The sequence below is a fragment of the Chelonia mydas genome, chromosome 3 (assembly GCF_015237465.2).
Source record: "Chelonia mydas isolate rCheMyd1 chromosome 3, rCheMyd1.pri.v2, whole genome shotgun sequence".
NCBI classification, from domain to species: Eukaryota; Metazoa; Chordata; order Testudines; family Cheloniidae; genus Chelonia; species Chelonia mydas.
The window spans coordinates 95,352,277-95,375,320 of NC_057851.1; the positions used below are offsets into that span (position 1 = coordinate 95,352,277).

At 40.7% G+C, this 23,044-nt stretch overlaps 1 protein-coding gene across 2 annotated transcripts in view; it reads left to right on the forward strand.

Annotated features, from left to right (window-relative positions):
• The window catches only part of LAMA2 (laminin subunit alpha 2), a 457,344-nt gene that overhangs the window by 137,511 nt on the left and 296,789 nt on the right, over positions 1 to 23,044 (forward strand). For both annotated transcript variants that reach the window (XM_037894776.2, XM_037894777.2), the window contains exon 4: positions 15,120 to 15,362. In XM_037894776.2, the coding sequence (XP_037750704.1) occupies positions 15,120 to 15,362 (243 nt within the window). The remainder of the gene's footprint in view (positions 1 to 15,119; positions 15,363 to 23,044) is intronic.

Consider the following 23,044-nt stretch of genomic DNA (forward strand, 5'->3'; position numbering starts at 1 on the left):
TAACAAATGCAGGTTCTTCCATACCAGCGTGGGAAAGGAGTTCTAGAGCAAAGGAGTCTCCAAGAGAACCTCTTGTATTTTTAATGTCTGAATGCTTAAGACATGATTGTCAGTAAAACCAGTCCAGTTGATCTCTGCTTTTGTGACAGTACATAAGAAAGACAGGCTTCTCTTGGATAGCCAGGAGTCAAAACAGACATAGTGAAGCCATACCTTTCAGTTGCAACCTAAATTGGTTAGGAAGCAAATATATTCCTCCAAGAAGAGTTGTAATATCCTCTGTGTACAGAAAACACAGCTAACTTGTTACGTAATTGGGTTGCCAATAGATCTCTTCTGAATTATGCCCCCCAATCTCTTGAACTGAGTCAAACTACACAATTTTTATTGCCTTGTGGTCCCAAGATTTCTTATTAATCTGTTTTTCTCACCCCCACATTGGAACACATACTGGCAAAGAACAAAAGTGCTTCAGAATTTTCAGAAAGAGAAACCCTTTCAGTTCCTTGTTTCATTTTTTCCCCAGATGACTGACGTATTGATGAATATTATTTTTACTCCTTCCCATTCAGGCTGTTACTACAGTGGCACGTACCTTTCTTTCAGTGGTCAGATAGTTTCAGGATATATGTCCTGGATACTGTGTTATACCTCTAAATCCCAGATGGCACACTGTGACCTAATGCACCCCTGTATTCACATCCTGCACACTATTGTAATAGTCTTTGTCCGAAATACGGCTTGTGAGGTATCATTTGAAAACTAATAACTCACTAATCAATAATATCATGGTAAAATACATGTAGCAACATTATATGTAAAATTATGAACATAAGCTGAAATTATGACTTAAATTTGTTTACCAGACAAATCTGGAGAGGGGGTAAACCTATGCCTCAAAGACAAAGGACAAACTAATGCCTCTGGCCACGTGTCATCAAATTTGATTGGTAATCACCTGTCAAGTGGCCATTCTTTGGCAACAGAGGGGAGCAGGAACAGATAAATCTGCATTTTAACAAACCAACAACATGGAACCTCTTTCACCACAAGACTCCATATTTCCGTCCTCACAATGGGAAGGAATTTTATCTAGGGTAACCTTCAGGAAAATGCATTTCAAAGGGTTACTGGACTGTGAAAGTAGGGTCGAAAACAACACAGCTATTCTGTCTTTCTTTCTCTGCCTATCTCTCTCTTGCTCTGTTTCAACTAAGAAGACAAAAGAACAGCTTTTGGATTTCGAAGGCATTCTGACCTGAGAATTTGGTCAGCCCTGTTGCTGGAAACATGTGGTAAAGATTTTACCTTGAACCAAGTCTAGTTTGTTAAATTTTAGTTACTAGAGTTTTATCTTTATTTTTGTCACCATTTCTTTAATACCTGCTATACTTGTACTCACTTAAAATGTAGCTCTTAGTCATTAAATAAACCTGTTTTATTCTTTAATCAAAACTAATCCAGTGTTGTGTTTTAACTGAACTGTTTGGGTAACTCAAGTTAAAGTAGCAAACTGTTGCATATTGACCTGTTATAGGGGCAGTAAACCTATAATATCTGAACTGTCCAGGAGAGGGCTGGACAGTGCAGAACATGTTTTGGGGGAAAATCCAGGACTGGAAGTGTGTTGGGGTCACCCTGCAAGTGGTAACTGAGGCTGGTGGAAGCCAGAGTGTTGACTGGAGTGTTGCTGACAGGCTGAAGTAATACACAGAAACTTAGGGTATGACCTGCATGCTGTTTGGCTGTTTGTGAGGGGGCTACAGCAGCAAAGCATTGTGAGGCACCAAAAGTTGCAGAGCACATGGTGACACAAGCCCTTATCGGTCTAGATTGCACCCCAGAATGTGATACACACACACACACTGGTGCATTCCAAAATGATTATTTTATGACTGTTTTATTGGCAAGTCCTCTACTGAACAGAGTCCACAGAGAGTCTGAGAGACTGGTAGCATGGCAGGTAGAAGAATCAGAGGAATCTAAGTCTTGGACAGATTTTGCTCCTCTTGCTGAAATGTGTTATAACTGAGCAGTTGTCAGTGAATAAAAACCAAATCCTTAAAAATTGATTTTTCTTGTATACTATATGGAAATGCTGATGGTCATAAAATATGACAGTGGTACTATTACAGCAGCCATTTAACACAAAATCATTATTGAAATGTAGGATCCATGCTAAAGCTAAAAAGGAAATTTAAGGGCAGCAAGAATCTGTGGTAGCTGTTGTGTCATAGGTGATGTGTAGGGAGGTATGTGGGGTAAAGGGCCCCCCCCACCCGCGATTTCTACTTGGCCTGACCTAGGGGAGGGAGCGGAGCTCTGTCCTTCTCCCACTGCACCTGCTCCCTTGGCATGCTCGGCTTCTGTCTCCAGCAGCTAGGCCTGGGCAGGGAGCAGAAGGGGTGGGAGCAGCCACTTCTCATGCCTGCTGCTCTGGCTCGCTGCTCTATGCAGTGTGGTGGCTGGCTCCCAGAGTCCAGATGGGGAGGCGGTGGCTTCTGCCTCCCCTCCCCCCACACCCACTAGCTCACGCCCGGCTGCTGGGGACATGGGCTGAGTGAGCTGGAGCCCGCCCTCCCTCCCCCGTCACGTTTCTGGCTCTCTTTGCTCCTGTCCCTGGCAGCCGGGCCCAGGTGGAGAGTGGGCCGCCAACTCCACAGCCGGGCTCTCTCAGGCAGCTGCTGTGCTGCACAGAGCAACGACCTAGAGCAGACAGCTTCAGCAGGTTTGAGAAGGGGCTCCCTCCCACTCCTCACCTGGGCCCAGCTGCCAGGGAGAATGGCTGAACGTGTGGGGGGAGAGGGAGGTGCAGTGGGAGAGGCCCCCCGCCTTCCGCAGGTAACTCTGGTGGGGTGGGGAGAGCATGGCAGCCCCGGGCTGAGCACAGCGTGGTCGGTGCTGCTGGACAGAGGAGACACATGGAACGGTCATGTGTCCTCCTCTTTAGATTGTGCCTCCCCAGTATCAGGAGGCATGAGTCCTCTATGTGTTGTGTTATGAAAGCCATTGATGATAAAAGTAGGATGACATCAGCAGACCTATTAGAAGTTTATTTATTGATTGATTAAGTTGCTTTTTGGTGGTATATTGGCCTTATGGTCATAGGGCCTAATTCTGCAATGAGCACCCTCATCGGAGTTCAGAATGCTAAACACCTTGCTGTAGGCATTCAGCAGCTTGCAGGATTGGGTCAATAATGATAAACTTGAAGCAAATGTCAGTAAGTCAGTTTGTTTCCTGTACTTTTTTGTATTAGCTGATTGTGGGCTGTAAATATTATTTAAAAACATCAGTAAACCCAATATTTAATAAGATACCACTGTCCCTGACATTATGGGTTACATGCCAGGACACGGCCTAGGCCAGACCCATTGCATTTGAAAAGATGACTTGCCAGCAGCTTCAATCCAGCAGTGGTCTTGATTTGCTGGCACATCGAGAACCACCCCAAGTTAATAATGGTGTGGTGATAATAAAGTAAACATTTTGGCAAAACCTGAGGTTGCTGAAAGGCACCCAAGGTTCATTGATTTAAGATGAGGAATGTGTATGTATGCCTTTTTCCTTTAAAGATGGGAGAATTCATTTGTTGCTGGCAATAATACTATCCGTCTCTGCTCAGTTAAACCCACGTGCAGCAGTGTGCTTCATTAGTGCTTGGGGAGTCACTTTTCAGTGATTCAGTTTAAACAAAAAGAAAAGACACTCATTAACACATGCCTCTTGCGCTCTGATATTCTAAGTCACTGAACGTACTTAATGAGGATATTTATTGTGTCTCTTCTAAACACCGCTACCAAATAGTAGAGGGTTAGCCTTTCCATACATAAAGTGTACAGTTTTATTGCCAAGGAACAGCTTTTGCTTGGCTCTTGACCCTGAAATATTACAGTTCCTGATTGTACCTAAGGAAATTCTTCTTATATGGATGTGGTAATTTCTCCTAATACTTTTCCATTTGAGACTCCATTCTTTGTGGTCCTTCACAATCCCCACTCCCCCCCCCCCCCCCAACCTCATCCATGCTGTCTTGTTCTTATGTTTCAAGTAGTCCTCAAAGTACTTTGAAAATATTTGGTTCAGATAAGCACCCAAAAATTCAGATGCTTAGCAGACTGTGCATAAATTTCTCTGAACTGCAAATCTCATAACATTTTTTGTGGAAAATTTCTAATGCTTGCTGGCATCAGCCAGGCTGAAACCACTGCCAGAACTGTCTTTTACAGTATTTCCACTTCCAAACCCAGGTGAAGCAAAGAAGTGCAGAGATGAGGAGAAATTAAAGAAAACAAACTACTATATAAATGAACTTTAACAAAACTTTTTCTCGCCATATGAAAATCTGCAGTTTTGGTTTGAGGTTTGTTTGAAGATTTGTGTCATTTCAGTAGTACTTCTTTTGTTATTCAGTTTATCCAGTCAGATTATTATTATTTATGTGTATTATGGAAGCTCCTGAAGGCCCCAGTCAGGGATACTATACATACATATAATGAAAAGATGGTCCTGCCCCAAAGAGCTTACAGTCTAAGGCCTGATATTGAAAAGACTTGTGCACATGCTTAACTTCATGCACTGTGAGTAGCCCTACTGACTGTAAAGTTAAAAACATACGTAAGTCTCTGCAGAATCAGGACCTAAGAGCAGCTTAAATGGTCTAGATAAAACATTTCAAGTGCTTAAATGATATAGGAGCTTAAATCCTGTTTTCAGAAGTGTCTTAGGTACATAGGAGCCTAAGTCACATGGAAAGTCAATGGGACACAGGCTCTTAAATGGCTAAGTTACTTTTGAGAATGGGACACACACTCCTAAGTCACTTAGACCCCTTTGCAAATGTTATCCCGAAGCTAAAATGAGTCTTTTGGATTTGGTGTTTTAAGAGTACCTTTCCCCCCAATCTATTTGAAAACAGTTGGTTTTTCACTAGAACAGCCTAAACACATTCCCACTAAGATTTCAGTAGAAAGATATAAAAGTTTTAAATGTCAATTATACTAAATGTAAGCGGGGGAATAGTCCCGCTATTGTGGGGAACTTTCCTGGCTTCTGCACTACCCCGGTGAAGTGGGCTAGCAAAAGGATCTGAATCCTCGCTCCCACTTCCTTTACCCAGTGGCCTCCCTGCCCTTGAGGACTCCCCTTCCACTCTCCTGTCTGGCAGAGTCCTCGTAACCCCAACAAGGCTGGGCCCAGGATTCCTGGGGGGCTCGACCCCCAACCCTGCTGTGGTCACCTAGGACAGGGGCTAGGGTGTCCCCACTCCGGGGTACTCTCTCTGCACTGTGCACTTCTCTGACCCACTGACCATTACATACAAGTTAAAGCAAATGCAAGTTATTTAATCAACAATTAATTTTAAAAAGAATAAGGAAAAATGGAAAAGGTTAAAGGAAACACATCAACCTGCTCTGTGGCAGGGAACATCACAAACAGTGTCTCTGGAATGTCCGGGCAGTTCACAGTCTGTTCCCTGTACGTCCCAGACCTTCTTCTCAAGCCCTGGCGGTGCTGCAGGGATGCTGTGGGTTGGATACTTGCTCTGGTGGTGGCCACACGCTCTCAGGCGCTAAGTGGTAGGACCCTTCTTCCCAGTGTCGCCCCCGCCCTGTCGGGGTTACGATCCAAGCCTGGCCTGCAGAGCCTCTTGGCTGAGGCGTCTCCCTGTGCTGGGCCCACTGCCCAGGGTCCCCCTCGCTCTCCCCAACTGCTCACCACACCCAGCTCCGGACTGCTCCAGCCCCAGCTCCACCACTCTGTCTCAGTGCTGCTGCTGCTCTGCCTCCAGCTGCCTGGGCTGCTTCTTTGGCCCTCTGCCTCTGGTTGCTACAGCTCTGCTCCCAGGACAGGGCTGCTCTGCAGGCTGTTTCTGTGACTCTGCTCCCAGCACTGACCTGCTTCCTGGTCTGCTTTTCTGGCCCCTCTGGCTCTGGTTGCTGCAGCTTACTTCCCAGGGCAAGTCTGCTCTCTCTGGGCTGTGCCTCTGGCTTTGGGGCTGCAGCTCTGCTCGCAGGACAGGGTCTGCTCTCTCTGGATCTGGCCTGGCCCTGCTCCCTAGCTCAGCTCGGGCCCTTGCTTTCTCCTTAGTTGGGCCCCACTCTGTCTGACCCAGGCAATTTCCAGCTCTCACGGAGGATGGGACCTCCCTGGCCTCCTGACTCCCTGATTAGCCTGCCCGCCCTGTCATTCAGGCTGACCTGGAGCATTGGCCTCTCTCCATTGTTCCTGGGGGCTTTCAGTCTCAGGGTCCTGATTCCCCATCGACCCTTCCCCCTTTTTAGTACTGGGAGCTAGCAACTAAAACACCCCCACTGAATGTTAGTAAGGTGCCCACAGTCCCTTAGATAAAGTTGCTTTCTGCTCAGTGGTACAGCAGTTTCACAGACATGTGTTGTATCCTTCTTTCCAAAGTGGGTAACAGATGGGTGTCACCTCAGATTAAAAATAAACATTTGTTTATGTACTATTAATATAATTTTTTTCCACTGAATAGAAAAGTACAGAAATCATAAAAATGAATAAAATTTTTAGACTTCACATTCATAAAACTGTTTAATGTTGCGCGAACTTGCTGTCACTTGTACATAAAGCAAATCCTAAACAATTTCAGTGAGAAAATTAGGCTTTCTTTGGGGAAGATATCTTAGTGCATATTGTACCTTTATCTGACCAAAATAGCTTTATTTGTTTCAATATTAATATTAAGGTTCCTATGGTGGAAATAAAACATATATTAAAGTGGGGAATATTATTGATGGTGTTTTGAGTCATCACTGGAATCTAAATGATATTCATTGTTGTAGGGTTGGCTCTGTAATCAGTGCTGAGATTGAGAGTGGCATTGTAAATAACTGGAACTCCTGATCAGTGTTTCAAATGGCACCTGTAGAATTGCTGCCATCACGACCAGCTCCTCAAGCATACAGATAGCTCACTTTGGAATGAAGTAGGTGAGAGGGCCCCAGTGGAACTTCCGTTAAAGTACATGAAAACTCCCATTGTCTTGGGAGCTGGACTGGCCCCAAAATTAGCACCCTTTCTTCCCGCTATACCCCACTGTGAGTGCAGTTCTGGCTTGCGGGAAAAAAAAAGTATTCCAGCCTGTCTTTCTTGAAAGTACAAGGAACATAAGAACGGCCATACTGGGTCAGACCAAAGGTCCATCCAGCCCATTATCCTGTCTTCCGACAGTGGCGAATGCCAGGTGCCCCGGAGGGAGTGAACCTAACAGGTAATGATCTAGTGATCCATCCCCGACGCTCACTCCGAAATTCTGGCAAACAGAGGCTAGGGACACCATCCCTGCCCGTCCTAGCTAATAGCCATTGATGGACTTATCCTCCATGAATTTATCTAGTTCTTTTTTGAACCCTGTTATAGTCTTGGCCTTCACAACATCCTCTGGCAAGGAGTTCCACAGGTTGATTGTGTTGTGTGAAAAAAATACTTCCTTTTGTTTGTTTTCTCCAGGGAAAGAAATGTAGAGCCATAGGAAATGAAGAAATGTAAGTTGCTTTCTCCCACTGTCTTACAGGGGAAGTGACTGGGAAAGCCTAACTTTGACCCTAAACTCTGGTGTGATAAAGGCTAAAGACAAGAAGCAGCAAATGTTGTCCAGAGAAAGCAACCAATCCTTTATAGGCTTTGACAACTAAGCAGCAAGTTCAGAAAGTAGAGAGAATCGCAAAGAACTGAGGCTGCCAGAAACTATGCTGGCACTTACGCTCCTCACTCAGCTGAATGTGTCTCTAAGTATTCAGCAGCTGGGCAGATTGGGAGTCAGGTCTAGTTCTGCAGTGCTTTGGCTTTTCACAGAGTGCTTTTTTGTTTGTTTTGTTTTGTTGTAGTAGACTTCCCCTTTACATGTTACAATAATGAGATGAATTCTGTTGCTCTGCTGCTTAGAACACGATCAAAATGTGAGAGCTGTTATGTTAGTAAAGTATCTAGTTTTCTGAAGAAGAACATGGTTTTTAGAGGATCTGTGGTTTCTCTGGTGGTTAAAGGTGGTGGTTGTGGAGAAAGCTGGAACAGGGAAAAAAGGCATTTTTATACTCTTCTTTAGGGTACATTTCCCAAATACGATACATTTGATTTTATTGATTGAACAGAATTGAGATGTCCATATGAGTGAATATTATTGTTTCATGAGGAAGATAAATACAATTTCTAATTGGAAAATGGATAGATTTACATATATTGATGTTCTGACTTGGATTTTTGGGGTTCACTATGTCAAAGCTTTTCCCACATTTGCCCCCAAAATCTGTTCAATGGCACCTTGACATTCTGTGATACTCTCTTCATGAGATTTTAACAGGACAAAGAGTCCCACCCTGGTCAGTTGTAACTAGTGAAGTCTGTCACATTATGGAGAAACTACCTTGGAATCAAGCATGTGCTTTTAGCCCAAGCTCCCCATCTGGTAGGAGCATTTCAGCTGGCAGCAACTCCGATGAGCAGGAGAGAGATACTCTCATTAGAAGGCAAACTACAGCATGGTAGGGAGCTGTTTGGTTCTCTAAATTGATATTAGTTGACTCCTACTAAGCATCTTTTCCCCCATGCTGGCATTTTCAATTATAGCTTCTCTGACTGTGAGAGCAGGATGTTTGAAAGTGATGTGGCTGTCTCTCTCATGACAAAGTGTTAGATAGAAATTTACATGGCAGCTTGAGGAGTTTTGAGAGAAATGCTATTCTTAAATTAGTTTCTTTTCCACATCTGAATTGGGCTTTAGAGTTTTAAAAGTTGCTGACATGAGGAAAGCTGCTAATTTTTTAAAATATCCACTATTTTAAAAATTCTGATGTCAAAGATTCCTATCTTCTGTCAGAAATGAAAGAGGCACATGATTTAAACTCTTGTAACGGTGTCTGACCACACGCCAAAACCGACAAATGACTGCCTACATGGGGTGGAGGGAACTGAATACATGATGGCAGTCTTCAAAAGCATGAGCTGCTACACCATGTACTAATGAAAAATCTGCTTAATAGCTATCAGTAGCTTAGTATTTCTTTCAGATGTAAAAGCCATTAGAAAGCAAGACTATTACAAAATGACAAACACTGCAGGTCTAATACTTCATCCAGTGGAGGGACGTGATATTCTGCATACAAAGAAAACAGTGTACACTGTTAATGATGATTTTAAAATATGGATATGAAACTAACTGTGTAGTACAGGAATTGACATTATATTATTTTCGTTATATTTCATGATTATATTTGGATTTCCTGATGCATGGGTGATGTTCGGTACACAAAATCTGACTATTAGAATAATATTATTCATTTGAGGACTCCCTACTCTCTCACACCAGCTACATCCTTCTGCAGCTGGCTCTGAGATCCTCTCTTACTAATGTATGTATTTCAATATCACTCATCATCAAAGTATCATCTGGACTTGGACTAGTCCCTCCGTTTTAATCAGTGTGAGGTGTCTACTCTTCCCATGTCCTCAGAAGTAAAGGTCCTCTGCAAGGCATTCTGCGACAATGGGAACAGGAAATGCTACTACTACCAGCCCTGATTCACTGGCTCCAGGCCGAGTTGCTTCATGAGCTCATGTGTGTTGCTCCTTGAGAGAAATCTCAAGTTTTGGGATATGGGCAACTTAAATACTGAAGTCCCAGAATTTTTTTCACTTTACAAACGTTCATAACCCCAACATACATCAATATGAGAAATTTACTGTATTGGCTGCATATTCCTGCAAGAAGAGACTGAATGGAATAAAAAGAAAGGATGCTGACAAATAATTTTTTTCTGTTTTCAACAAGGTATCGTGTAGAACCTTCACACAAGTGTAGACAGCCTTAGAAGTGCATGCTTTTTTTTTTATTGACACATTCTGTCAGATGCTAGAACCTGGCACAGAGATGCAATTATTTCTACTGACTCATAGACCAAATCCCTTTGTGGATAGGACAGGAAGTTACTTATGTATATAATATTTTTGGAGGGGAGAAAAGAGCAATAGAGGCAGGAACAGTGGCTTGAAGTCCTCCTCATTCCCCACCTCACCAACCCTGGACAACATCCATTTGCCCTGGTTCATTATTCACCTCTGCATCCAGCATTAGTACATGTTTCTTGTAAAATGATCAGCAGATAAACGGTTAACAATGTTGACATCCCATTTATTATTATTACATTCCAGAGTTAATGCATCATTGAGATGAATGGGTAGTTCATACCTATCAGAGTTGTTTTAGTTTGCCTGTTTGTAAATTCAGGAAGAGGAACTGACTATAAACAATGTTAGTGTTAAGTTTAGGAGGATATTTTTGCAACCATAAGGATTAAAAATTAATTATGAATAGGAAAAAAATGCTTAGATTTATCCACACAATTTTGCGGAATTAGGTTAATTATGTTCATACATCTTAAGCATCTAAATAAGAATATAAACCTTTGTCCAAATTCCGAATGCCACATATATGTTACAGTTTACCTGATTGATGTATAGAACAAAAATTAAAGAGAGAACTATAACAGTAAAGAAACAAGTAAAGAAACATTTTGCCCCAGATTGTTGATATAACTCTGAGACATTAGCCCTGTTTTTCAGAATTAGGTTCTGAGATGTTGGGCAATATTCTATATAATTGGTCAATACTGTATTTAATTTGTGATGCTATTCTAAATTACAAAAAACTGCTATTAGCTGATGAATTTATTTTTGAAATAGAAGAGAAGGTGGGAGTAACACACAAGGAAATTCCTGCGTCAATGGCTAACCTTATGCAGATTAATGATTCACTTCAGCACAATCTGAATAATATTAGTGTAGTGAATTATCCTGTACAATAGGATACACTTTCCTATATCTTCTGAGCCATTCTTCAGAAGAGACAGTGCTATAACATATGGAAGTGTGTTTCTCAATGTGTGTTTTGAAGACTTTGCTGCTGAGATAATTAGCAATGAAAATGAGACCCAAGACTCATTTTGTATCTCATCATGAGGTCCATTCTGTCCATAATTTGGGAAAGGCTCAGAGGACTATTTAGAGTATTCCCCTACTAATTATGTTATAGTCACATGAATGAAGTAACTGGAAACAGTTCCAGCTGTACAGTAGCTGCTGTGCTAATTGGCTGCTATACGCCACTAGGCAGTTTGGTAGTGCTCTGCTCTTTTTTCACATTCAGATTGGCAAACTTTGATTACCAGTTGTACACCACTGGACTTGTGTAAAAAGAGATATGCTCTAAGATTGAGCTATTATGATATCATTTACACGTATCAGCCTACTGATCCAATCAAAAAGCAAAACAGAAAGATTTATTTCATGAAATACCCTATGGGAACAAGCTCAGAGAGAACATTTTGCTAAGAATTTTGACTCCAGCTAGCAGACCTGGTTCACTTTTTGTGTCATTGTGAAATAAACATGGTGACAATGTGACATAAGTGCAGTAAAGCTCAAAGATACTTTAGGTTTTATCTGTATTAGAGCACTCAGTCGCTGAGTTCCAGTTGGTTGTATTGTGCTAACTGAAGCACCATTAACAGGTTTGTCCACTAAGGTAAGGTTGCACCCACACCAGGAGAGCCTTACACTAATTCAGGTGGAGTGGCGGTCATCTTTGACAAAGATGACAGCTTCCTGAACTAGAAAACCTCCTTTATTCACTGGCTGAGAGTTCCCTCTCAGCTACCCATCTTGTCACACCCTACCAGTCCCCTACAGTACCCCCCTCAAAATCTTCCCCAATCCTGTCTCTTGCCATTCCCCCCACATTATGCACTGAAAATTCCCTGGCTACTGTGGTTCTTCCATCGAGACAGTTATAATGTAACTTGCTTGCCTCCCCAACAATCAGACGAAGCGCTTTCGTGTGTGTATGGGTAAGGGTACTCTTCAATCATTTTGAGGGGGTGGGAAATCTTGTAACTTCTCTAATATAGACAAGGCCTAAGAATGATTGAAAAATCATTCAGCCACCCCATTATCCCTATTCCATTTTTTGTTGTTAGCATGTTTGGAATCTGTTCCAAAGCGAGGAATTTACCACCATAAGGGTGTTATTTTCAGCTGGTGTTGATCAATGGAGCTTTATTGACTTACAGCAACTGAGGGATCTGACACTGAACATTTACATTTTAATGGTGCCTATTGTAGCATTACCAGCCTGCCCAAAAGAAACTGTTTCTCCCTGAGCTCCTACTGATGTGCAGTTCCACAACTCTCTCAATGCATGTCTGTGTCTAAATGGGACCATTTAGTCCATACTCTTTTGTGGGGATCAAAAAATTCATTTAGTTCCCAAGTTTGGCTTTCCTATTCTATTGCATGGCCCAGACTGAAGGAATAATCTTATTTTATTACAAAGACACCCTCTTTGGGGTCAGCTGATGAATGGAGACATGAATTAGAAAAATGGAATGTGATTCATAACTCTATGGAATGTAAATAATTTGGCATAATTTCAAAAGCTACTTTTGGAATTCTCAAATCAAAGGCAAGACAGAGACAATGCTCTGGGTCAGCTGAAAACTCTAACTAGTGTGTGTTTAAAAATGAATCTTTATGTACTACACTCTTAAAGTGTTTTCTTAAGTTGAGAAAAAAAATTCCATGAGCTGCAGCATCTCAACTGTTTATTTTCTTTCCCTTTATATTTTCTTTAAAACTTTATTGCATTTTTCTTTATTGCATTTCTTTCTATTGCATATTTATTTTCACAAATAAACAAAAATAAACAAAACCAAAAGATATGTAATCAACTGATAATTCATCCATAATGTACAGTATCTCAATGGACTACAAGAGAAAGGAATTAGGATAAGTCTTCTGCAGTTACACAGGATCCTTATTAAAGTATGGTTCCAATCTGAAGAGTGACTATAAAAATGGAACCTTCATACTCAACAAGTCTGCTTACTTTAGTTGTAAAAGCAGCCTTTTACTTTCCTTTATTCCCGTTAGCCCTGCAGAGCCCAACGCAACTGAGAGTGTAAAGTGAACACTGGCAGCAGGTTTTGCAGCGATGAGAACATCTATTTGAGCAATGATGATATTGGAGCTTGATGGTATTCAACAGTAGAAAATACTCCTCGTCCATCTCTGTTTTTCAGTGAATACTCTAGGATTGTCAGACCAAACACTGCTCCTCCCATTTGTTATCCTGTATTTCAGTGCAATTGCACAGATTTCAGCCGTTCTGCTGTTGTCCTAATATCTGAGCTTCGAGTATAAACTCAAATACTAAAGTATTTGTTAGGAATACATCATAGTGAGATCTCTGGACTGGATGTATTGAGCTAAAAAAGTTTACATGGCTGGACTAGATCAGACATATTAGTGTAATATGAAATTATTTAGTTCAATGGAGCCACTACCCATGCAAAAAAAGTCCAAAATAACTTTCTGTACAAATATATCAGAAACAGTCTCCTAGACAATGCAGTTTTTTCTCAACAATTACAATACAATGTTTTAAAAAAAATTATTGAGCTCTCCAATTAGATTGTTTCTTTCTAAACAGCATAATTTTGTGAGGGGAGAAAATAAAGTTTAGCTATTTTTAAACTGTCTTAGACTGTTTGCAGTAAATGACATATGTTAGTGTGATCCGGTGTGGCTGTAATTTATGGCTGCAAGTCAATCCGTCAGTAAGTAGGAACAATGAAGAGAGTAAAGGGCATGTATGAAATAGGAGGAGAGTGATTGAATGAGAGCAATGAATAGTGTGGTTAGTCTTTCCTAGCTCAGGGTTTTGTTGGTTTATATGCTGATATATGTCCACCAAAAAAAGTGTTCATAACCAAGTTCTCATGCCGTGAGTGGACACGCTAATACTCACCACCTAAAGCAACCCTCAACAAATCCACTCCCATATGCATGTTTTTCAAGTTGAAAACCAGACGGCAAGTGCTGTGACAGCATGGTGCTTGTAAATACTGCAGGAGCTTCTTCTTAAGAGGGAAGAGAGCAGGGAGCTTCTCTTGCCTGCCCCTAGTCCCATCCCAAAGATCTGCAAGCATTGTTAATACTTGGACTTCACAGAGGGCAGAATTCTGTGCTGTGGATCTTAACTATTTTGTTCTTGGTATTTGCCTGGAGGGCAGAATGATGGAGTTAAGGTGTAGATCTGATAATTTTTTGTCATATATGTTCTTCACAGTCACTTTCCCAAATCCACCATTGAAGCCGTTAAGCCAGAAATTAGTGCAATATTCTCCCTCCGGCCTCCTTCTGTATGTGCTCATGGCACTACCTCATAGAAAGGCGACTCTAACTATTAATTCTTGTACATTCATCCCTTCTAACAGGGACCTATGCTCTCACTCCTCTGCTTCACTGTTAGCACTGTGGTATCTGTATGTTATTAGGGGAAAAGATGCTGCAGCATTAGCAAATTTTGTTCTGGAGCTACAAATGTAACTATTGTTTGTGGCTCAAATCCCAGCAAGCAGGCTAGCAGGAAAAAACCTTGATACATCAACTGGAAAGATAGATGAAGCAGACAATAATAAGTGTTGATTACATGCTATTATTCTGTTTATAGTGACATTTCATGTATCTCTATAAGGCTTATTTATGGCAGCTGTGCAGAAGCCATGTGATGTGGCCAGAAATGTTTTATGGAGAGATTTCATATGACATGACTACCCACTAATGTCTTAACCACAGAGTTTCACATGAGAGAGAAAATCACAATTGAGTTTGGGAAATGGGTAACTGTTACAAAAGGTGTGTGTGTATATATGCTCAAATGAACGTTTATATGCATATATTGATATATAATATAGTAAATTGTACAAATGTAAATACCATATACAAAGATAAAATTTTCAATATTTCAAATGAAACTGAAGGAGAAGTTTGGCAATTCTCTAGTGAGTTAGATTGAATCTGGAGGATTATTTTTTTATCACACTTCCAAAAGTCTGTGCTGTCACAGTGGAATTTCTTTCTTGCAGAAGTGTTACTGGAGAAGGGATATTTTCATGGTCAAAGAGTTTCACTGCAAGGTGTTGCCTTCTTTCATTTTCAGGGAAAAATTCTCAGATGAGAATTGACTATATTTAGCTTTTTTACTTTGGCAGAAAATGAATATATAAATATACATTTACTTGTATTTTTAATTTGTGCTCCAGGTATTCCAGATTGCATATGTTATTGTGAAAGCAGCTAATGCGCCTCGACCTGGGAACTGGATTTTGGAGCGTTCACTGGATGGTGTTAACTATCAGCCATGGCAGTATTATGCCATAACAGACACAGAATGCCTGACACGTTACAACATTCATCCCCGCAGAGGGCCTCCATCCTATGCAAAAGATGATGAAGTTATATGCACTTCGTTTTACTCCAAGATCCACCCACTGGAGAATGGAGAGGTAAGCAGGGAAATATACTGCAGCCAACATGCCAACAGAAATATTGTTTTGCTTAATTGATAAGTATATGCCTTGTGCAGACAATGTTTTTGTATGGGCTTTATATATGAAGGATGGAGCTCTTTTCCTTGTATGTGCATCAGTAGAGGTTGCCATATACCCCATTAAACAGGGAGAAATACTCACTAATAAACACATGCAGTGTGAAGGAACTCTGTGGTCCTTAATCTCTAGTGCTTGCAGGCAACTCCTTTGTAGTTAAGATAGGCAACAATTCCAATAAGAAGCAGAGAAAGATACTGGGCGAAACTCCCATTGACTTCAGGGGGGTTATGATTTCACTCGCTGCATTTAAATATACCACTTGGAACTGTAAGCCGCTTTCCCCTTCCTTTTTCTTATTTAAGTGTCAAAAAATTTATATTTTTCACAGAATAAATGTTCATATTTATTAAACTTACTCACATCCTGATAATTCACAAAAATAAAATGACAGTTGGATATGGAATAGATTTTAGGCAACACATTTTGGTGTACATTAGTCACAGGGTGGGATATTTTTCTCTTACTGTACTGACTGTGATTGCTGAGTAATTCCTGACTACCATGCAAAATCTCATGCTTTTTTTTTTTTTAAACCAAAACTGTTCTTGAGTTTGTGGAGCTTCTGAACTTTCAGCTTTTCTTCTTTCATACTCCATGCCTATTTCACTTCAACTATGCACCTCACTACATATCCCTGCTAGATTTTTTTTTGTGAACAGAATGACATAGCTCCTAGTTATGGGTGACTTTATTGTATTTTTTTTGTCAGTAGTTTACATTTCAAGGCCCACAGATTCCTGACATGCTGCAGTCAGGACTGCTGTCAGTAAACTTTTCACAATTCTGGACAATACTCAGAACATGCATGTTTCTGAGCTCTCAAAATGCTATCTGTCTAGAGACACAGTGGATTGAACTGTGAAACTGGGAGGCTGGAGGTCTGCATTGAAGAATTTGTGTATTTGCAAGCTTATATTTGCAAGCTATATTACTGTGTGCAAGTACCATGATTATCTGTGCAAATTGGGAGTTGAGGCATGGAAACAGCCATTTCTAATGCAGTTTCAGAAATAATACATATAAATGTAGGCATGAAAATGTACACAATTTCTTGCAAGGAAATTTTCAAAAGGACCCGAACCTGTCCTTCTAGCATGTGCAATCAGATACACACAAGATACAACTCAAGACATAGACACCATTTGTGTTCTCTTTTCACATGAAGTAGAGTGTACACATGTAAAATGTAACACTTGGCTATGCAAATGACAGTGCTAAAAACTGTGTGTTTACAGACGTCATATTTCTAAAATATTTATGAGTAAATCCAGGGAGTGAATAGGGGATTTGAAGCAGCAATTTTACTAAGATAGAAATTTCAGACAGTTTCCTTTGGTGAGAACATTTGTATAGTTAAACCTAATGCCACCAGAACCCTTTCAGCATCTCAGTTGATTTAAATTCATTCTCTTTCTTTAAGGGCATAATTCTCTTCTGAGACTTGCAGGCAAATCTTGACTCCAATCTTCTGCTGTCCCGTGAATGAAATTGTTCAATCAGATCCATGCCTCCTTATGTCCTTAAAGTGGATTAAACTGGTTTCAGTGAACTATGGGCTCCTAAGTAACGAAGGGCCCCAGTTCAGTAAAGCACTTAAGTATGTACTTAACTGTAAGCACATGCTTAAGTCTTATTGACTTCAATGGAACTTAGCCCGTGCTTAAAGTTAAGCATTTGCTTTAGTTCTTAGTCTCTAAGGTGCCACAATTCCTCCTTTTCTTTTTGGGTTCCATGTGTTGTTAGATTGGGATGTTGCATCAAAGCTCATAAAGAACACATACAGTGATTATGATACTTAAACAGGGCTCTGAATTTAAGAAAAGGAGACTTGGTTTGAACAAGGGATGTATTCAGCATAATGTCCAGCTAAAGCAAATTCTTATCCAAAAACTCTAGTCCACTGAAGGCATGATAATAAAAACATCCCTCTGGAAGCTTAACTCACACTTTTAAAGTATCCTTCCATGATGCAGATCTATATGGAAAGTCAACTATCTCCAGTGGAGACTATCAAATGGAGTTTTCACAATCATTGGAAGAGTTTGATTCCATGTAAATTAATAAACATAACCTGTAACCTACACTAACCTGTTACCATAGGTGTAACGTCAATCTTATCTGTTTTATTAGTACAGACAGCACTATGAAATAAATGGCAGCCACAGTCAGTTTTTTAATATTCGGTCAAAACACACATGAGGTGAGAAACAATAAAATAGAAATCCATACAGACATCATAGTTAGCCATATCTTACATTGCAGAAGATTTGATTGGAGCCTGGTCTTTCAGCAGAGCTAAATACGTGCATTACTTATTTCACTTTCAGTGTAGAACTGTGATTTATATACTAGTTACTGAAAGCCAAGATTTGCATGCATGACTAGTGATTGTGGGTATCTTCATATCTTGGTGACCTGCTTGGGATTCCTTGAAGGAGCCTGATTTTCAAACAGTGTGTACTCATCATCAAGCCTGACTATGTGCAGGATGTGTATGGATCTACAAGACACTGCCAAAGTCAGATATATGCTCTGGTATTACACATTTGTTCATAGCAACATTTGAAATTAAAACTGGGCAAATTAGAGGGGAGAAACTCCTGTGTTGGAGCCCTTTTAGTGAACGTTATCTACATACCTACATATATTTTAGTCAATGAGTTTATTGATAATATGAATAGAAATGGCAATTTTAAGTAATTATTAGATATATTAATCAAAATGCATGGAATTCATTAACATGGTATTTGCTCCAGAAAGAATTTTCTAAGATATATTCTCAGCCAATCAGGGAATAGAAACAGTACCACATGACTTGTCTTCAAGCCAGCCTAACCAACACAGCTGAATTTCATATAACAGATTCTTTACAATCAGGTGCTTGTAAACAATCAATCTACAGGGCAAGAATTATTTACAGAGATGATTCAGTGACTAATTTTTTTAATAAATAAATTTGAGAAAATCAAAACCTGCTCAAGAACATTTTATGAACAATAAAATGGGCAAAATCAATTAAATTAGTTACTGGATCGGCTCTATTTGAATAGCACTCTGAAAAATGTTGACTTAAGTAAATGCATTGATATCACTGAAACAGTCAAACCCACCACACATTCTGAAGTCACTGGGACTTATGGCTTGTAGGAAAGGTAGAATGTTAGTCACACTCCACTGCAAAGACTGTGACATTTTGTTTTTGGTTACTGCATGTTTCTCAAAGAACATCAATACATGAACAGACCTGCAGTATGGTGAAAGCTTATTTTCAGTATGAAAATATATCTTCCAATATCTTAAATATTATCAGATGAGGGTTTCTTTCACATATATATTAGAGGATGACATGTTCTTTGTTGTTTTTATAAAGCAGGTTCCTTGATTTAATGTTAATTTGTTTGACATCAGTCAGGAAACTAAAAATATATCTGGGGGACATATGAGGAGGCTGTGACTGCCATGGTTTAGTGTGGGGAGAGGGCCATAAGAATTAGCCCATGTCTCTTTTGGTTTCATGACATTTCCATCTTTCCTTGCTGGGATTCTTACTTTTGATTTCCTCAGATCATCATTAGTCTGAGAACTAAAAATTAATTGTTAACATAGTGATTTTTTGCTTCATTTCCCTGGCACAGAAGTCTATTATTTACATCTAATTTGTTCCTTTTTTACTGTAATCACTTTCTTGTTTTTCTCGACTGTAACCGGTGCCTGGACTTCTGTTTGATTCTATTGGGTAGATATTGGTCTCAGGAACATTATCTTAGTGCCACTTATTTTTCTGAGTGGTAGCCGTGTTAGTCTGTATCAGCAAAAAAACAAACAGAAAAAACCAAGGAGGACTTGTGGTACCTTAGAGACTAACAAATGTATTTGGGCATAAGCTTTCGTGGGCTAAAACCCACTTCATCGGATGCATGCAGCAGAAAATAATTAATTGGAATTAATTTGCAAACTGGACACCATTAAATTAGGCTTGAATAAAGACTGGAAGTGGATGGGTCATTACACAAAGTAAAAACTATTTCCCCATGCTGTTTTTCACACCTTCTTGTCAACTGTTTGAAATGGGCCATCCTGATTAAAACTACAAAAGTTTTTTTCTCCTGCTGATAATAGCCCACATTAATTGATTAGTCTTGTTACAGTTGGTATGGCAACACCCATTGTTTCATGTTCTCTGTGTACATATATCTTCCTACTGTCTTTTCCACTGCATGCATCCGATGAAGTGGGTTTTAGCCCACGAAAGCTTATGCCCAAATAAATTTGTTAGTCTCTAAGGTGCCACAAGTACTCCTCATTTTTTTTTACTTATTTTTATGTGGACTGTATAGAGTTTTCTTCTATTTTGATGTTTTAAACGGCATGTATAATGTCACATACTGTATGTTTTATACTTAGACACATGAAATTTTCCCATTGTATCCTGTCAGTCTTTGCTAGATGCTCCTAAGTTAATCTGAAGAAGAATGGGAACTGAGGTGCTTCTGCCTCTCACTGTAACTCATTAAATATTTTAGACATTTTCATCAAAAATGACCTTTTCTGCTGGGCTGCAGCTTGATTTGGGGTGGAGCGAAATGGGGAAGTCATCTCTTTTCACCTCCACCTACAGAAACATTCTCTCAAGCACAGACAGATGTTTCAAGCCTATGATAGGGAACAGGCAGAAACTTAGAGGAAAATAAATTGTTTTGCCATTTTCTACATAACCAATTGTCTCTGCAAGCAGAGCTTGCAACTCTAATCTAGTGAAAAAGGGCGGACAGCGCTCTACTCAGGGTCTGTGCCAAAAGCATTCAGGGTCACTGGTGAAGCAATAAGAGGGATAACTCATCATCCAGGAGGCTGCATGCTTCCTGATTGGGCTTTCAGCCTTCGGCAACTCTATAAAAGAGAAGATAGGATTTGAATTTAGATTTCTCCTTTGGCAGTGATGAAGAAATCTAAATCCAAATAGCTATTTGACTACCTGGTTCACTTTACTGTGATCCGATACAAGAGATCTGAAAAACTGCTCTTCAGAAGATATGATTAATGTTGATGCACAGCAATTAAGCAAACTTGCAAGAAGGAGAAATCTCTCTCCCTGTGTGGGTACAGTCTGTCTTCCTGAGTATTGCTTCAAAGTATCAGTCTGCAGTAATCAGAGTAACAGCCGTGTTAGTCTGTATTCGCAAAAAGAAAAGGAGTACTTGTGGCACCTTAGAGACTAACCAATTTATTTGAGCATAACCACCACCCTATACCGGAAACCTACTGACCACTATTCCTACCTACATGCCTCCAGCTTTCACCCTGACCACACCACACGATCCATTGTCTACAGCCAAGCTCTGCGATACAACCGCATTTGCTCCAACCCCTCAGACAGAGACAAACACCCACAAGATCTCTATCAAGCATTCTTACAACTACAATACCCACCTGTGGAAGTGAAGAAACAGATTGATAGAGCCAGAAGAGTTCCCATAAGTTACCTACTACAGGACAGGCCTAACAAAGAAAATAACAGAACGCCACTAGCCGTCACCTTCAGCCACCAACTAAAACGCCTCCAACGCATTATTAAGGATCTACAACCTATCCTGAAGGATGACCCAACACTCTCCCAAATCTTGGGAGACAGGCCAGTCCTTGCCTACAGACAGCCCCCCAACCTGAAGCAAATACTCACCAGCAACCACATACCACACAACAGAACCACTAACCCAGGAACCTATCCTTGCAACAAAGCCTGTTGCCAACTGTGCCCACATATCTATTCAGGGGACACCATCACAGGGCCTAATAACATTCAGCCACACTATCAGAGGCTCATTCACCTGCACATCCACCAATGTGGTATATGCCATCATGTGCCAGCAACGCCCCTCTGCCATGTACATTGGTCAAACTGGACAGTCTCTACGTAAAAGAATAAATGGACACAAATCAGATGTCAAGAATTATAACATTCATAAACCAGTCGGAGAACACTTCAATCTCTCTGGTCACGCGATTACAGACATGAAAGTTGCTATATTACAACAAAAAAACTTCAAATCCAGACTCCAGCGAGAAACTGTTGAATTGGAATTCATTTGCAAATTGGATACAGTTAACTTAGGCTTGAATAGAGACTGGGAGTGGCTAAGTCATTATGCAAGGTAATTTATTTCCCCTTGTTTTTTCCTACCCTCCCCCCTTCAGACGTTCTTGTTAAACCCTGGATTTGTGCTGGAAATGGCCCACCTTGATTATCATACACATTGTAAGGAGAGTGGTCACTTTAGATAAGCTATTACCAGCAGGAGAGTGGGGTGGGAGGAGGTATTTTTTCATGCTTTGTGTGTATATAACAAGATCTTCTACACTTTCCACAGTATGCATCCGATGAAGTGAGCTGTAGCTCACAAAAGCTTGTGCTCAAATAAATTGGTTAGTCTCTAAGGTGCCACAAGTACTCCTTTTCAGTCTGCAGTAAGTTTAATAAAAATGGGAATAGCTGAGAGTGCATATAAATTGAAAAGGCTAGTCCAATGTACACATTTAAAAGGCACACAGATTTGTATATGAGGAAGACGGGATCAGGGAATCAGAGCCGGGAATGATTCTGTTGTGAATGGAGAGTGGGTATGCCTTGGATTGGTGACGTGGTCACTTAGTATTAATGGCAGGCCAAGCCACTGGGGGAAAGAAGACAGTTTGGATCCAGAGACCCTGCACAAGGAATAAGTACTGTTCAGTCTCTTTCTTAAAGTGCCACCCCTCCCCCACCCCACCCAGGGGGCATGAATTTTCAGATGTAATGGTTCCTGCTGAGGGGAAATCGTATTAATGCTGCAAAAAGAAAAGGAGGACTTGTGGCACCTTAGAGACTAACAAATTTATTTGAGCATAAGCTTTCATGAGCTACAGCTCACTTCAGCTTATGCTCAAATAAATTTGTTAGTCTCTAAGGTGCCACAAGTCCTCCTTTTCTTTTTGCGGATACAGACTAACACGGCTGCTACTCTGAAACCCGTATTAATTCTGGAGAGCCACACAGCTGGCTGTTCCTAGTACACGTTGCACTTACCGCTTCTCCTCTTCATTAGACCGAGCAGCAGAAAGGCAACAATGTTTAGGCTCCTGCCTATTATCCTGGACCGCTATCATAATGGGAGCCATTTTTACACCTGATCTGTTAGACCGATGACCTTGATAGGTCAGCAGTAGGCATGGAAGGCAGAGGAGCTGTTTTTCCAAGCAGAGCCTAACTATGTGGTGCACAGTAGAAGAGAAGTGTGCATAAGGCAGATCAACTGACTTGAGCCCAATATGGAAAGAAGTTGCTAGAATGGAATCATTGCGTTATATTGCAGCTCTCTGAGAGTCAGAGGAGAGTACAGCCAGGCATAAGTCACCATCACTTTACTTTTGCCTTTCCCCCGCACATGTATTCTGGCTAATTGTTTGTCTCTTTCTTCTAAAGTATCAGAGATGGCTTCAGCTGGAGATGGGACACGGGATGAGGTTTGCCAGTGCTCTGAGGTGGTACTGAGCAGTCTCTCTCAGGTGCTTGGCTGGCTGGTTCTTGCTCACATACTCAG